General features: G+C 37.6%; 1 protein-coding gene across 5 annotated transcripts in view; it reads right to left on the bottom strand.

Moving 5' to 3' along the window:
• Positions 1-3,505: 3,505 nt before the first annotated feature.
• Positions 3,506-17,772, bottom strand: part of LOC138072302 (lysozyme C, kidney isozyme) — a 55,753-nt gene continuing 41,486 nt past the window's right edge. For 2 of the 5 annotated variants that reach the window (XM_068963410.1, XM_068963409.1), the window contains 4 exons: positions 9,318-9,654; positions 7,569-7,733; positions 5,614-5,692; positions 3,506-4,377 (listed from right to left, as the gene is read on the bottom strand). In XM_068963410.1, coding sequence (XP_068819511.1) covers positions 4,311-4,377; positions 5,614-5,692; positions 7,569-7,733; positions 9,318-9,453 — 447 coding nt within the window. In that variant the 5' untranslated portion in view covers positions 9,454-9,654 and the 3' untranslated portion in view covers positions 3,506-4,310. Of the gene's footprint in view, positions 4,378-5,613; positions 5,693-7,568; positions 7,734-9,317; positions 9,655-13,090; positions 13,144-13,928; positions 14,024-17,319; positions 17,443-17,772 lie in introns of those variants that run through there. The other 3 variants (XM_068963411.1, XM_068963413.1, XM_068963412.1) reach the window with 3 other exon arrangements.

Raw genomic sequence — 17,772 nt, forward strand, 5'->3', positions numbered from 1 at the left:
CATTCCCTTCCCCAATACACCAAGGTACATCAGTGTGCTTGAGAGCAAAATAAACATATTGATCTTCAATTCCTCTCCTTTGCAGCTTCTCTCTTATCAGGAGATGTCAGCATTTAGTGCAAGGACAAATGCTTGCCTCTTGGGAAGTAATGCAGACCAAGCCTCCAAGAGACAAATGGCCTTTAGGGAGTGGGGGGAAATAGTCTTTCAAAAAGGTTGATGGCCTTTTCCAGTCATCTCATCTTAGAGATCAAATATCCAAGATAAAAATGGTTAAAAAGAAAAAGAAGAAGAAAGGAAAGAAAGAAAATATAACTTTCTTATTACATTATAATAAGGCAATTTTCCTTTAAATAAAACACCTTAAATTCTCTTTCTGAAATAAAATTTGCTATCCCATCTTTAGACTATCCCTCTTACTTCCTATATTATTCATGATGCTTAATTCCCCAAATAGCACATGGCTGAAAACAGAAGCTAACCTCTTGTTAAGCATGAACTAAATCTTTTCCTAGAGCCCACATTCAAGGTACAAATTGGGGTTGGCCAATACAAATATTTTATCTGAAATAAGTTGCAGTATTATGCCTCTTCAATATATTGTTAACACAATATAATTAATATAGTTACTATAATCAATATAGTTAATATAAGTGCAAGACATGGTATGATGCCACTTTGGTGATTTCCTTCATCCATGTAATTTTGAAATTTGACTGTATATATTTTTTTGTATTCTAATGAGCTTAATAATACCTTTCCAGGGATACAAAAATAAAATAAATCTGTAATATTCATGTGTGGTTTGCCCCTGGGGTGGATTATCATAATGGCGGGTGAGATATTTGAGCCTTTTCCCAAGTCATTAACAAACCTCTGGCAAGCAGCCCCTGGTCCTCTCCAGGGGGTGGGAGGAAAGGATCTTTAATCATAATAATCCTGGGGGGAAAAATCTCGGAAATAAGACATCTGCTTCTGTGCCTGTTGTTTTGTAGAATAGCAACGATTGCTTTAGCAGCTTCCATTGACATATGTGTACAATAAGTAAATGAACATAAAATTGAACGAACACATAAAAGAAGGATAAACCCACCCAGCTTAACAAATCCAGTCTCTCACCTGCTGTGCCCTGAAACATGAAAAAAAGAATCCCTGGATCATAAGGATTAATAAAATAACAGTCTCTGTTAACAATACTGACAGGCGGTACAGGATCATTTGTCTGATGTGGGGACTGACAGCTTAGCTGCTTAATTCTTAAGCCTGCCCTCTTTTATCACTTTTCTCCTAATTAGGCAATAAACATCACCTATACATTTGCCTTAGAAAAAATTAAAAGTTTGTAGTCCAGACATTCCATTTTGTTTTCTGTCCAGCTGGAAATGGAATACATGACTGAGTTTTCTCCATCATTCAGACAGTCAGTGTGGAAAACATCAGGGCTGTGAATCTCAGCGCAGTAAGATCAGAAACTTTTATATTGGTCTTTCCAAACCACTAATAATTAACCAGTACTTTGTATAATGCTAAAATCTTAGACTTTATCTGATATTTTACAAGTTCTGAAAACATTAGCAATTTTTCATAATCACATTTCTCATGCCTCAAACCTAGGTATTATTGAAAGTCCTTAATAATTCTTGATGAATAAATGTTTGTGAATTCTCACTGCTGCAGCAAAGTCATACTACTGATAAAAGAAATTTTATTTTAGATTTAGTAGAACAGGACAGAAGTAGGAGATTTTTGTGTGCTAACAATGGTAATAATTAAATGTGTAAAAGAAGGTTCATATATTGTTGTTGGTCATTCTAAAATGTAATTAATACCCTCAGTTTCACAAGCATTTATCACAAAGAAAGCATATCATGTGTTTCCATTCAAAGTGCTACAAGCTCAGGCAATAAATTCAAGAAGACCCAGGTTCAAGTTAATGGTTACCACTTACTGTCTATGTGACCTTGGGCAAGTTATTTAACCAAGCTAGGCCTTTATTTCCTCCTTTATAAGATAATGCTCGCTTCCCTGGTGGTGCAGAGGTTAAAGCGTCTGCCTGCAATGTGGGAGACCTGGGTTCGATCCCTGGGTTGGGAAGATCCCCTGGAGGAGGAAATGGCAACCCACTCCAGTATTCTTGCCTGGAGAATCCCATAGATAGAGGAGCCTGGCAGGCTACAGTCCATGGGGCCGCAAGAGTCGGACACGATTCAGCGACTAAACCACCACCACCACCACAGTTGCTGAGGAGAAGCTTCAGGGTTCTTGAGCCACCAGGAAGATAGTTGCGGTAAAGTGAAGTGAAGTCGCTCAGTCGTGTCCGACTCTTTGCGACTCCATGGACCGTAGCCTACCAGGCTCCTCAGTCCACAGAATTTCCCAAGCAAGAGTACTGGAGTGGGTTGTCATTTCTCCAGGGGATCTTCCCAACCCAGGGATCAAACCCAGGTCTCCTGCATTGCCAGCAGGCGCTTTACCGTCTGAGCCACCAGGGAAGCCTCAGTTGCGGTACAAGGGAGTCTAAAATGATGTTGTACCTGGAGGGCTATTTGCAAGATGAAAGGTTACCAGGGCAGTTCTTACAGTAAAGGGGATGATCCAGCAGAGGGAGAAACTCAGGATCGGGAAACCCTCAGCCTAAACTGGAGTAGGGAGAGGGCTGTGATGAAGACTGCATGTGGAGACACTGCCATCGGCAGGAGCAAGGCCCTTCATCCCAGTGATAACGGGGAAGGAAGGGAGGGTGAGCCCACGGAAAGACATGAGCTCTGTTATGGTGGCCAAGAGGGGAGGGTTTTATATGAGTTGCTTCTGTTCTGTCAGTGTAATGTGAGGCTGGGTGGTCTACCACGGGCAGAGTGTGGAAGGCCAGTGGTTGGCGTGTGCGCCAGGACTTTGAAATGAGAGAAGAAGTAAATAGTAACAGTCATTTTGAGGAATTGGGACACCAACACAGGATTTCAGAGAAGTGACTAAGATGACCAGGCTGATTAGAGGGCCCATTTGAGATTTGTGTTTATGAATTTAGTGTGCGGGAAATTCCCTGGAGGTCCAGTGGTTAGGGCTCCAAGCTTTCACTGTGGAGGATGCAGGTTCAATCCCTGGTCAGAGCACTAAGATCCCACAAACCTAGTAGCACCGCTAAAAAAATTTAAAAATAGAGATCTGTCAGCATGCTTATGTATTTTTTTTCAGCAATATTTACCTATTTTTGGATTTTGTAAGAACTTTCTTTTTAAGATGATATATACCCTATCTCTTTATGATTAAATCCATTGAGGAAAAAATGTTACTTAATGTCAATGTGCATTCTATGATTAAAGAGAATATACACACAGAAAAAAATCTAGCTGTTTCGGTACAGGTGAGGATGTAGGAAATACTAAGTGTCAGATAATCTTTTTCTCAAATATATATGTATGTATTTTTTCAGAGACGCTAAATGACTTAACAAAGAAAGACGAAGTATAAATTGCAAAGCTTTTACTGAAAATGTACTTTTTATAGCATTCATGATTTCACACCTGTGATTAACTAGCAATGATTTCAATACTTACAAACTCTTCTGCCTCTGAATTTGTGATAATGCATGAAACTAAGCTTATAACATTAAGAAAAAACAACAGCTCATCTAATCCATCTTTATATCCTTCATGACAGCAAGATGCACAATTGAGTTCTTTAAAAGGGCTAAAAGTGATTGACATAAATTCTGAGCTTATTTTTAAAGCTGTGTAAATGCAACATTTTTAAGACAACATTTAAAACAAAGGTCACACCTTATGAAAACAAAATTCTTAATTCAGGCTTTCTTCATTCTTAGTCATTTGGCATTCTGCTCCATTTAACATTTTATATTGCCCAACAAAGAGTGATTATCTTTCACTGTTTTTGGAGATGACTGAACAGATGACGGTGTTACGTGCCTACTACACAGGTGGGATCTTGCCTAAGATCAGTTTGCTTAAAGATATTATTTTGCTATATTTTTGTTGAATATTGGGGAGTACTTGTATGATTCAAGATGAAGTCTGTGCTATTTCTTTAAGAACTGAATGCTCTGGATATATATTTGATAATTAAGATTTTAGACAAATATTCACCAGCATTAGGTCTATTAAACTGAAATACACTGTGGGCCTAATATCAAATAATAAATACATGAAGTAAACATTAAGTATCTTAAAAGAAAGACCACATGATCCTTCTTCTGTAAAAAAAACATTATTTGTTTGAAAGTATGACCTTTCCCTCAACTATTACTTCCTGAATATGAAAAAGAGACAAAATGGGTTGAAGTAAAAACTCCAGCGTTACACTCCACAACCCTGAATGTAACTGGTGAGATCTTGGTTTTGACAATGACTTCTCCATGCCACCCTGTAGAGAAAGATGAAACAAATGGTAATAAGGTTGAAACATAGCTTCACTGTATTACCTATATTTCAAGTCCTTTGGGAAAACAACATAGTTTATCAATACATGAAATAAAAGCTACAGACAGATCCAAGTATTGCTATTTATTACCTGGAGATATGTATACCAAGGACTTCACATCTCCCCCAAACCTTCGCTGGGGCACAGAACATCTGAGTACAAATGTTGAGTCCTGTGTAGTTCACAGCACAAATGCAAAGTGCATTCCATATTTACTTAATGACAAAAATAATGTCAAGATATGACAAGGAATTAGTATAAGGTGGAGAATCTTAAAACCTCTAGAAATTCCCAAAAATAAATTGAGGAGTAAAAGAATAAGATTTTGAATCCGTTAAAGTAGATTGTTTCTATGTTATACACCATTTAGCATGAATCCAAAGCTGCAATTTTCAGTTCTCAGTACCATACTTTGCTCTTTGGAAATATTCTCTCACCTCTTTCATAACAATAGGATAAAACAGCTCTCTCCTTTAATACTTAACACATACCATACTCTGTAATGGGAACTAACATAGTGTTGTACATCCATTATATTTCAAACACAAACAAACAAAGCAATAAAGTCCTAGAAAAAGAGGTCAAATTTGTGGTTAGGTAGAGTGAGGGAAGGGGAATTGGATGAAGGCAGTCAAAGGTACTACAAACTTCCAGTTATAAGATAAATAAATACTAGGGATATAATGTGCAGCATGGGGCTTCCCTGGTGGCTCAGCAGTAAAGAATTTGCCTGCAATGCAGGAGATACAAATTCAGTCCCTGGGTTAGGAAGATCTCCTGGAGGAGGGAAGGGCAACCTGCCTCAGTATTCTTGCCTGGAATAATCCCATGGACAGAGGAACCTGGCAGGTAACAGTTTATTGATCACAAAAGTCAGACAGGACTTAGTGACTAAAGAGAAAAAACAAATATAAAGCATGATAAATATAATTAACACTGCTATATTTTATATATGAAAAGTGTTAAAAAGAGAGTAAATCCTAAGAATTTTCACCACACACAAAATTTTTTTTATTTCTTTAATTTTGTATCCATGTGAGATAATGGATGTTCACTAAATTTATTGTGATACTGTTTCCTGATGTAAGTCAAATCATTATGCTATACACCTTGAACTTACATAGTGCTTTATGTCAATTACATCTCAATAAACTGAAAGGGGAAAAAAAAACCACATACCATGCTCTAATGCCTTGTGGATCACTGACAACCCTCTTGGCACATGCTACAGCTTGAGTGATGTCATCTTGCAGCAAAGCTGAAAAAGAGGTGGTGAGAAGTGAAAATAACATTCATAGAAATGTTAAGTTTAGGCTCAGTCAGCTTTATTCTGTTAGGCTGAGGAAAGAACAACTAAAATAATTTTTAAGGGTCTGTTTATCTGTTGATGTTGGGGGAAACTCTTCATTCCATCCCATTTGGCATCTGTTTCTCATTTACCAAAGTCATTGGAAGCTCTGGAATTATTAATTAGCATGATAGAAGGTTTTCTTTTTACTAGGAACTATTGGAAAAAAAAAAAAAGACAAACAAGCAGAAACTGGTCTAGCAGGTTTTTGCTCAGCAATTCAACGCTGGAAATTGATTCTAAAGAAATAATAAGAGATGTACTGAAAGACATGTATACAAACTGTTTCATAGCAATTAATAGAGGGCATAAATGGAACTAGCCTAAATGTTTAACAGTAAGAGTTAGGTTGATACATTATAGAGCATTTATATTGTGAAAATCTATTCATTTTTAAAAAACAATAAGGATTGGTATTTGTTGACAAAAATAATTTTGTGTAATAAAGACAAAATTGTAAAGCAGTGACTATAGTACAATTTCACTTTTGTTATGTGGGTACAAATGTGTATAATATAGCTTTACATTCATGTCCGGGATTGTTGTGTATTCCAAAAGAACATGTGGATACCAAAATTTCTCTATGGTCATACATGTCTGGGTAGTAAGAATTTTTATTCAATGACAACAGGTTATTCCATAATACAAAATTTTTTAAATAAATTAACTGGATACAAAAGTATATTCTTAGACTCATCTTCACTATTAGGATTTGTAATATTTAAAAATTTAGCAGTATCAATTTTGCTATATTTCTCCAATATTTCAGGCACTAAAGATTCTACATGCTTTGGGAGGTTCAAAAAAAAATGTAGGGGATATATGTGTACCAATGGCTGATTCACACTGAGGTTTGACAAAAAAGAACAAAATTCTGTAAAGCAATTATCCTTCAATTAAAAAATAAATTAATTAAAAAAAATTTTTTTTAAAGATTCCACATGCTTTCTCTATTTTAAAAGGAAATCAATAGAATACTTGTTTCACCTCAATTAAGCAAATTTAGAAATTAACTTGTTAGAATGACAATTTTTATATAGGAGCTGTGTGTTTTGGAGATTCGTTCTAAAGAATTTATAAATGAAATGTCATAATGTTTCTAATTCACCTTAAAATCACTCAGCAAAAAGAAGTTTATATACATTATATATATATATATATATATATATATATATATATATACACATAAGTAAATATGCCAAAATGTTAACAACTGTTAAAGTACGTGATGAGCATATTGATGCTTATTATAGTAATGTTTCTAATTGTCCATATATTTAAAATATTTTATCGTAAAAAGTAAAAACAATTTTTTAAAAATACCACGTATATTCCTCCACTTTGATTAACTAGTAATTCTTTTGTTTTCCAATAAAGGAGGGTAGATTTTTAAAAACAGACCACCCAACAAAATTATCGCTAATCCTCCCCAAACAAGGAAAGTAGAAGGAATGGCATTGTTTTCCAAAGTATCAATATGTCCAGTTATGATAAAGTGATAGGTCATTCCAGCAACTCCTGTATGTTAGCAAACAGCAAACTTTTATGATTAGAAACTTAAGAAATTAGGAGGAGGAGAATAGAGTTTCTAGATATTAAAATGGAGTTTTTATAGGTCCCTGATGAACCCTTCAAGATTTTTTTATTTCTATTGAATCTTGACCTATAGGATTGTTCCAATTTCCCCATAAGATGTTTATGGAAAAACCTGAACGAACTTTTTGGATAACTCAATAGGTATAACCAGGTGAGTCCTGTGCCATCACTCCACATTATCTTGTCTTACCGCTGCAGGGTATATGACAGGCATTAACTGCTCCTGGGGTTTTGCCATCATTACACCACCAGTGGCTATTGATTTGAAATATCCCATAATCAGTGCTTCTGTCTCCACTATTGTAGTTTGTAGCTTGTGTGTTATAACTGCTTTCCCATCTGGCCAAACACATCCCTGAAAAAAACATATTTTGAGTAATAAAGAGTGAATCATGTGACTTACAGTTCATAGCATAATCAGTTCTACTTAACTAGTTCTATTTTACTAACGACTTACTTTACAAGTATAAAGATGCATTTTACTTGTAAAGTGTTTTAACACTTTGGTGTTAAAGGTCCCTTCAGAAAATTCTTTTATTAGCAAATGATTTGGTAATACAAATGAAAAAGATAACATATTTTTAAAAATATCTTCCATTGCTATTACACTTTCCTTACTACTAACACCCAGGTAGGATTAAGCCTAGAACAGAAAAATCAACAGAGTTGTTGAGTGGGTTTGGTCATTAGCAGCAGATGCATATGTTAATGGAAAAATGCTTTTTATCAGAAAAAAATAAGGATTTTCTGGGAGAAAGAAAATTTATGATACCGAAGGCGAATTTGGGTATCAAATTATAATGCAGGCAAGAATCATAGAATAGGAAAGGCTGGGTCATCCATCCATCCATCTAGCAATTGGCTAACTCATTCAAAAATATTTATGGAGGAGAAATGTCTGAATTCAGTACGAAAACTACAGTGATGACATTGACAAATATGGACTAAAATACAAAGGAAATTTTCCTTATGGCACATCTTAAATTCTGTGGAAGAAAATGAAAAATAATTAATGAACTAGAGTCAGAATAATAAAATGTCATTTCATGCTGCATTTCAGGGATCCTTATATAGATATTGATTGAGGGGAGATAGTTCTGTCCCTGTTTTAAGAGTTCAATGGAATTTTTAAAAAACCTTGATGTTAAAAGTGCAACATCATGTTAGGGGGATTAAAAATGAGAAAAATACTGCCTTATTCAGAACCCAAGATCCAAATTAGAAATGGCTAGAGTCAAACAACAAGGGCTTGACAGACATGTTCCAGGTGCTAAAATGTATCTTATAGTCAGTCTACATGCGCCAGTTGTCAAATTTAGTAGCACTAGAGGAGTACATGGGAACCTTGCATGCTTAGAATGATGTAGAATTTGACCCACCATGCCTCATTCCTTCACCTGGTACATCTGATTCTAAAAGAACAAGTGGATACTTTTAACCATTGTAAGTGTATAAGCTTTTGAACTGTGGTGTTGGAGAAGACTCTTGAGAGTCCCTTGGAGTGCAAGGAGATCCAACCAGTCCATCCTAAAGGAGATCAGTCCTGGGTGTTCTTTGAAGCTGAAACTCCAATCTTTTGGCCACCTGATGTGAAGAGTTGGCTCATTGGAAAAGACCCTGATGCTGGGAAAGATTGAAGGCAGGAGGAGAAGGGGACGACAGAGGATGAGATGCTTGGATGGCATCACCAACTCAGTGGACATGGGTTTGGGTGGACTCCGGAAGTTGGTGATGGACAGGGAGGCCTGGTGTGCTGTGGTTCATGAGGTCGCAGAGTCGGACACGACTGAGCGACTGAACTGAACTGAACTGAAGTGTGTAAACCCTCCAAGAAAGAAAAAAACATTCACTCAAAGACCCTTTCTTTTGGTTCATCCTCTATTAGTATCTGTTCTACACCTAGCTAACTATTTGAAAGGATGAAAAAGAGTTAACTTACAGTTTGCCAGGCTGATTCCCCTAAAGCCATCCATTCCAAATCTTTTCAGAGTTCTGGCAAGCTCACATCTCTCAAAGACCTTGCCTTGGACAGCGACCGAAAGGAGGAGAAGCCCCAGAATAAGGAGAGCCTTCATGTTGACGGAGAAGCCAGACCTCCAGGCTGACCAGGGGAGCTGGCCCTGCTTTTTAACATCTTTTCACTTCCTTCTTATGCGACTGGTTTGGGAGCTCCACCCTCTGAGACGTGGAAAACAGGAAATGTTGATTGGTTCACTAACTTTAAATTTTTCTTTCTTATGTTTGAAGAGGGACATTCTGACGTCCTAAGAATTAATCTGCAAGAAAATAGTGAAATGACATTACTTAAAGACATTGCTCAGGACTAATTGGGATTAGCACTATTGCCAAAAGCGGAACTTTTTCCTATTTTATTATGAATTTGAGCAAGTATAAAAAAACCCTGAATGAACATTTGACTCAACTGAAAATGAATTCCAATCTTTCATTACATTTTTCTTCATTAAGTTGCTTTATGTGCCTTCTGTATGTTGCCTTCATCTTTTTCCTTTAAGATTATTTTATATACACTTTCCACAAAAGAACATTGCCTGTTGTTCAGATAGGTATATAGTACAACACTATGTTGTTCGGCCAAATTCCATTCCTAACTTCTTGGTTACTCTTGTAAATTCTTAATTTATAAATCAATGTTTCGCTATTAGAAGTAAGCCTCGTGCAAATAACATTCTTAACTCCATGAACTGTGAACTTCCAGATGTTCAAGCTGGTTTTAGAAAAGGCAGAGGAACCAGAGATCAAATTGCCAACATCCACTGGATCATGGAAAAAGCAAGAGAGTTCCAGAGAAACATCTAGTTCTGCTTTATTGACTATGCCAAAGCCTTTGACTGTGTGGATCACAACAAACTGTGGAGAATTCTTCAAGAGATGGGCATACCAGACCACCTAACCTGCCTCTTGAGAAACCTGTGTGCAGGTCAGGAAGCAACAGTTAGAACTGGACAGGGAACAACAGACTGGCTCCAAATAGGAAAAGGAGTACGTCAAGGCTGTATATTGTCACCCTGCTTATTTAACTTATATGCAGAGCACATCATGAGAAACGCTGGGCTGGAGGAAGCACAAGCTGGAATCAAGATTGCCGGGAGAAATATCAATAACCTCAGATATGCAGATAACACCACCCTTATGGCAGAAAGTGAAGAGGAACGAAAAAGCCTCTTGATGTAAGTAAAAGAGGAGAGTGAAAAAGTTGGCTTAAAGTTCAACATTCAGAAAATGAAGATCATGGCATCCAGTCCCATCACTTCATGGCAAATGGATGGGGAAACAGTGGAAACAGTGTCAGAATTTATTTTTGGGGCTCCAAAATCACTGCAGATGGTGACTGCAGCCATGAAATTAAAAGACGCTTACTCCTTGGAAGAAAAGTTATGACCAACCAACATAGCATATTCAAAAGCAGAGACATTACTTTGCCAACAAAAGTCCAGCTAGTCAAGGCTATGGTTTTTCCAGTGGTCATGTATGGATGTGAGAGTTGGACTGTGAAGAAAGCTGAGCACTGAAGAATTGATGCTTTTGAACTGTGGTGTTGGAGAAGACTTTTGAGAGTCCCTTGGACTGCAAGGAGATCCAACCAGTTCACTCTAAAGGAGATCAGCCCTGGGTGTTCTTTGGAAGGAATGATGCTAAAGCTGAAACTCCAGTACTTTGGCCACCTCATGAGAAGAGTTGACTCATTGGAAAAGACTCTGATGCTGGGAGGGATTGGGAGCAGGAGGAGAAGGGGACGACAGAGGATGAGATGGCTGGATGGCATCACTGACTCGATGGACATGAGTTTGAGTGAACTCTGGGAGTTGGTGATGGACAAGGAGCCCTGGAGTGCGATTCATGGTGTCGCGAAGAGTCGGACATGACTGAGCAACTGAATTGAACTGAACTGAATTCCTTTCTGACAAAGCCTTACTTCACGTTTTCATGTTAGAGCATAAAGAGTCATTGTAAAGCAAGGGAATTTTACAGCAAAAAAAACCCAAAAGAAACAGAATATGCCACCCCAAGAATCTTCCCCTTTGACACAAGAAAAATTTTGAGCTGAAGGCAATGCAGAAGAAGAAGATCCAAGAAAAGTTCTCTGTTCTCCCCCTATTTTCCTGAAAGCAGCACATAAATTTGTGCAAGAATTAATCATCAACATCCCTAGACACATATTAGGCCCAAGTCAGGACTAGAGAACTCTGGAAAACAACCTATACTGACTAGCTATTATTTTCCATTAGTTTCTGATGTATTTATTGTACCACTATTTGCTGCCCTTGGAAGCCCAGTACTCTTTGCCTCTGTCTTGTAGTTCCCCTAAAAATATATTGTTCTTTGGTTAAGATGATCTGTAAGTCCAAGTCCTAGACACCTCTTTGAGTTACTCACCACTTTCATTTCTCATAAGTATATATGAGATGTACATGTTAATATACTCATTTCCTTTTCTCTTGTTAAGCTGTCTTTTTGTTACAGAGTCCCAGCCAAAAACCTAAAATAGTGAAAGGAAACAAACATTTCCCCCTGTACAGTTTCTGGTGAGGAGGATGGGACCGTGAAAGGCTAGAACACTCCATTCTCCCTGGCGACTGCAATTGAAATATGCGATAACAGACAGCAGACCAGCAGAAGGTACAGATTCTTACCATGTCAGTCTCCCAGCTCTTTCTCTGTAGTGCACAGACAAGAGAGGAGGATAAAACTTTCTCCTTTTCCCTTCCTTTCCAAATTCACAGTGGCAGAAGAAAAACATTTGTGAAAACAGACCTTGAATTGTGATTCTCGTGAATCTGTTTTTGTTAATCAGCCCCTATGGTTACTGACTCTTAGCCTCGCAGGAAGAGTTACGTTTTCCTTTGTCGTCTGTCATAAGGACGAAAAACCATAAGATGAGAATCTCCATTTGTTTTGTTTTCTCTTCTGAGAACTTGGCTTTGTCACCAGTGAGAATACTCCCTTTGTGGGGTTGGCGGGGTGCAGGTTGTCAGGCTTGCATCAGCAGTTAGCCAGCCAGCCAGCTAGCAGCCGAAGACATGAAGGGACAGGCAATATTCTCTTTGTCCAACCATGCTGGCTGTCAGGGAAATTTGTCTTAATGAAGTGTCTCAGGTCATAAGAGGCCTTTAGGGCCTCTACCTTTGCTGCCTGGTTTGTGAAGGAAAAATTCTCCTCTCAGTATCACCTTTCTGGTAGCATAGGTTAGGAGGTCAGTTATGTAAGGTGTCCCACTTTGCAGGACATAGAGCTTTCTTTGTCACCTGAGACAAGGAAGGTCTTTGTTTCTTAGGCTTTCTCTGGAGTGGCTCTGCATCTTGAGAGGCCTACGTTTCTTAAGGGACAGCTCTTGCGTCCTAATAGTATAAGCTCTAATATTGGTTTTAAGCTCTTGTAAGCCCTAATATTGGTTTTAAGCCATGAAAAAGGCTCACTGGCTCAGACTCACAGTTGGAATAGATCTATTGAAGACTTGAACTTTTACACCTAAAAGGACTTTTAAGATAGCTCTCATCTTAAACAAGTGTCCTACAGGTACCAATGGGAAGATCAAATTGAGAAAAAAAAAAAAAAGGAAAGAAAGAGAGAAAAGATAGAAATAGATACAGAAGGTACAGGGTTTTCCTGATGGCTCAATGGTAAAAAATCTGCCTGCCAATGAGGGGGACCCTGGGTCAGGAAGATCCCTTAGAGAAGGAAATGGCTACTCACTCCAGTATTTATGCCTGGAAAATCCCATGGACACAAGAGGAGCCTCGTGGGTTACAGTCCACAGGATTGCAAAGTCAGACATGACTGAGCGACTGTGTGAAAGAAAAACAAAACACTTCCTTAACTTTCTCAACAAGGTTAGGAGGGGAACATCAGAGGACTGTCAAGAGCTACAGCTGGCACTCAAGCAGGTATAAAACTTACAGAAATATTGATAGCCAGGAAATAGCTTTGACAAAGGTCCAGAAAAGGCACATGAAGGCTTGATTTATTGTCCTTTACTTTGTAAAGCCAACCCCACCAGCTCCAGACATCCCATATTTTGGGCCTGCACTACCAAAAAAATGTCAACATTGTTGAGTTCTCCTATCCTCCTGTTAAACAAAGGGAAAATGTAATAATGATGATCTTAGGTTTCTGATTAGGGCAAATATACCCTTGAGTTCCATCTCATATAAGACCTACAGTCCCTTCTCTGACCCTTGGAAATACTGATCTTACTGTATCTTTGAAATGTAAGCACCCAAAGAGATCCTTGTTGCTAAAGCAATTCAGTTCAATTCAGTAACTCAGTTGTGTCCGACTCTGTGACCCCATGAACCACAGCATGTCAGGCCTCCCTGTCCATCACCAACTCCTGGAGTCCACCCAAACCCATGTCCATTGAGTTGGTGATGCCATCCAAGCATCTCATCCTCTGTCGTCCCCTTCTGCTCCTGCCCCCAATCCCTCCCAGCATCAGGGTCTTTTCAAATGAGTCAGCTCTTCGCATCAGGTGGCCAAAGTATTGGAGTTTCAGCCTCAACATCAGTCTTTCCAATGAACACTCAGGACTGACCTCCTTTAGGATGGACTGCTTGGATCTCCTTGCAGTCCAAGGGACTCTCAAGAGTCTTCTCCAGCACCACAGTTCAAAAGCATCAATTCTTCAGCACTCAGCCTTCTTCACAGTCCAACAATCACATCCATACATGACCACTGAAAAACCATAGCCTTGACTAGACAGATCTTTGTTGGCAAAGTAATGTCTCTGCTTTTGAATATGCTGTCTAGGTTGGTCATAACTTTCTTTCCAAGGAGTAAGCATCTTTTAATTTCATGGCTGCAGTCACCATCTGCAGTGATTTTGGAGCCCAGAAAAATAAAATCAGCCACGGTTTCCACTGTTTCCCCGTCTATTTGCCATGAAGCGATGGGACCAGATGCCATGATCTTCGTTTTCTGAATGTTGAGCTTTAAGAAAACTTTTTCACTCTCCTCTTTCACTTTCATCAAGAGACTCTTTAGTTCTTCACTTTCTGCCATAAGGGTGGTTTCTTCTGCATATCTGATGTTATTGATATTTCTCCCGGCAATCTTGATTCCAGCTTGTGCTTCCTCTAGCCCAGCGTTTCTCATGATGTGCTCTGCATATAAGTTAAATAAGCAGGGTGACAATATACAGCCTTGATGTACTTCTTTTTCCTATTTAGAACCAGTCTGTTGTTCCCTGTCCAGTTCTAACTGTTGCTTCCTGACCTGCACACAGGTTTCTCAAGAGGCAGGTTAGGTGGTCTGGTATGCCCATCTCTTGAAGAATTCTCCACAGTTTATTGTGATCCACACAGTCAAAGGCTTTGGCATAGTCAATAAAGAACAAATAGATGTTTTTCTGGAACTCTCTTGCTTTTTTCCATGATCCAGCAGATGTTGGCAATTTGATCTCTGGTTCCTCTGCCTTTTCTAAAACCAGCTTGAACATCTGGAAGTTCATGGTTCACATACTGCTGAAGCAATTACAGGACCGGAAACAAACAAATATGAGAGATAGTTTTTTAAGAAAACAAACCGTTTGATATTTTCATAAGCTCCCTTGCCCCAAATTTTGTCCATAGCCTCCACAAGATTATTCATTAAAGACAAGTAAAATTCTTAATAGTCTTTTCCACAAATATTGGCAAAAGGCTTTAGCCACCTGAGTGGGTAAATTTAACTTGTTCTATCTGCCAAAAATCCCATTTAGGTCTTCTATAAGCTAGAAAGTTTTTGTACTACTGTACTGGATATGTGGCTAAAATTTTTAAATGAAAGCTATGAGATCACAGTTTGCATCAGTCTCTATCTATATATCCATGTATATCTATGTATGTATGTTATGTATGTGTGATATTTTTATTCCTCTGGATAGTATTTGTAAAAACTTGTGAAAGACCTCTATTTAACTGGCTTAAAGACAATACAAGCACTTATTTAAACTAAGACTAGTCAAATAAGTTTATGTTGTCTCTACTTTATGCTTGAAATTATAAAATTATAAATTCTACTCAAGAACTAAATTTACAATAGAAATTATTTCCTTAATGTATGTCAATATGGTAGAGAAAAAAGTCATCTTTAAATTATTAGATTCTTTACTTCTGTAAGTTTTGCTACTTGCCTAGTTTGTCAACAAGAAAAATAACATAAAATGATGGTTAATTTTTAATATCATTAAATTTTCATGGCGACTCAAGCATAATTGTTAAGTACAGATGAATTAAATAGATATAAGTGGTAGAAATGTTCGTAAATGAATTTTGCAGGTATCATTAATAAAATGTGTCTGCTTAAAAATAGTTTTCAAAATCTTTTTGTAACATTAACTTTAAATGATATTCATTGATATCTAGTTCATTTCCAAATAAAATAGTGAAATATTAATTGCCAAACACATGTTTAAGTTTATATGCTTTTCACCTCTTATTACAGAGAAACTAAAGGTATTTGGGTTTGTTAATAACATGTTGTTTTTACCACTTAAAAAAAATTGTACTATGAAAAGGCATATGTCTTTAAAAATCACGAAGTGATATATTCCTGGAAATTCCCTGGTAGTCCTATGGATAGGACTTGGCGCTTTCACTGTTGTGGTCTGGGTTCAATTCCTGGTTGGAGAACTAAGATCCTGTGGCGTCCACACAGCACAGCCAATAAATAAAGATATAAAAATTTAAAAGAGCAAATAAGATAAAAGATAAGGGTTCTAGTAAACAGGATTTTAATACAGGAGAAAGGAGAAGGGAAGTTATTGAGATGAAGGGAACAGTAACCCTAAGGACTCCCTGGGGGAAAGCCAAGTTAAAGAAGTCCTGGAAGGCTTCCCTAGGGGTGCAGGGGATAACAATCCTCCTGCCAACAGCGGGCATGCGGGTTCGATCTCCAACTGGGAAGATTCCACATGCCGGAGCAACTCAGCCCGGGCGCCACTACTCCTGAGCCTGCCAGCGGCAACTACCGAAGCCCAGGTACCTAGAGCCTGTACTCTGCAACAGAAGCCAGCACAGTGAGAAGCCCAGGCACCACAATAAAGAGTAGCTCCCCACCCACTGCAACTAGAGGAAGTCCACGTGCAGCAGCAAAGACCCGGCACAACAAAAAATAAACGTTAGTTGACTAATTTTTTAAAACCCTACTACAAATGTGTGTAATAGACAAGCTTAAAAAAAAAAAATGTCCTGGAATGTTTGAAACTATTGAAAGGAGTTTGACAACTCTGACTGAGATCTAGGGCGATGAATTAATACATGAATAAGTAAATGGAAGACTATGCAAACAAAAAGTAAGGCAATTGTCAATTCCAAGAAAACTAAAACACAAGAAAAGAAGATATACAACCAAATTATACGATCATAGTATACTCATCTGTGAGAGTTTGTACATGCTTGTAAAGGGGAACAAGACATGGGGAGTCCAGAGAGCTAAATCTTCATCTTCCTTGGCGGAAATCAGTAGAAAATACCCATGATTGAAAATAAAAAATGAATAGAATAATCATACTCTTGACATATATGGCCATAATAATAAAATAGAACTAAAGAAGCTAAAAATACCTAAGAAGTTGAAAGACATTGCCTCTAGTGTTGGGAATTGGATAAGAAAGTTTAGGGCTATCTTTCAGCATTTAACTTATAACACCTCATTTGACTTTAAAAAATGTGCGTATGTATTTTATGATTAAAAAAACTTTAAAACGTCTTATGTAAGAAAAAGGACTAAAAGATACACACCAGAATGTTTATACTGACACTCTTCAGAATTTTATTCAACTTGTATATTTTGGCATTTTCCAAGTTTTGTTCTTTCAGCATATATTACTTTTATAATTAGCAAAATAATAAATAATTACACATACAGAGAGGAGTGTGCAGAATCACTAAAAAAAGAATGATTTTTTTGAAGTCCTCAACATTCCTCTGTGTATATGAACTCACCCATATTGGTAGAAATAGTCTGCCAATTAACTTTAAATTTATCCTTCTTTCATGCAGCTCATCTGTACCCAGATCAGTGGTCTCTTAAGCTTCAATAGAAAGGAGTTAAATATTAATTTTCAATGAACTTCATGAGATGCATTAAAATGGCATATAAGCTATAGAAAAAGAAACATGAGAGAATATGTCAGAACAATCCTGTTTTGTTTAGGATCATTTTTATTGTATCATTAACTTTCTTAAAAGACTGAAAAATACTCTTATAAGAATAGAATTTATATTTCTTGGAATAAGAGATAAGTTGCCAAGCTCCTGGAACACTGTCCCATCCAGGCCTTCATTTGGGAGATTATATTATTGAAGGAGGATAAAGCAGGAAGAAACATTTCCTGAGGCCTGGGTACTTGAGGAGGCAAATTTGGCCAGATCTGAGATGATAGTGGTAACAGGCTT

The sequence above is a fragment of the Capricornis sumatraensis genome, unplaced genomic scaffold, assembly GCF_032405125.1.
Source record: "Capricornis sumatraensis isolate serow.1 unplaced genomic scaffold, serow.2 scaffold1, whole genome shotgun sequence".
Taxonomy (NCBI): domain Eukaryota; kingdom Metazoa; phylum Chordata; class Mammalia; order Artiodactyla; family Bovidae; genus Capricornis; species Capricornis sumatraensis.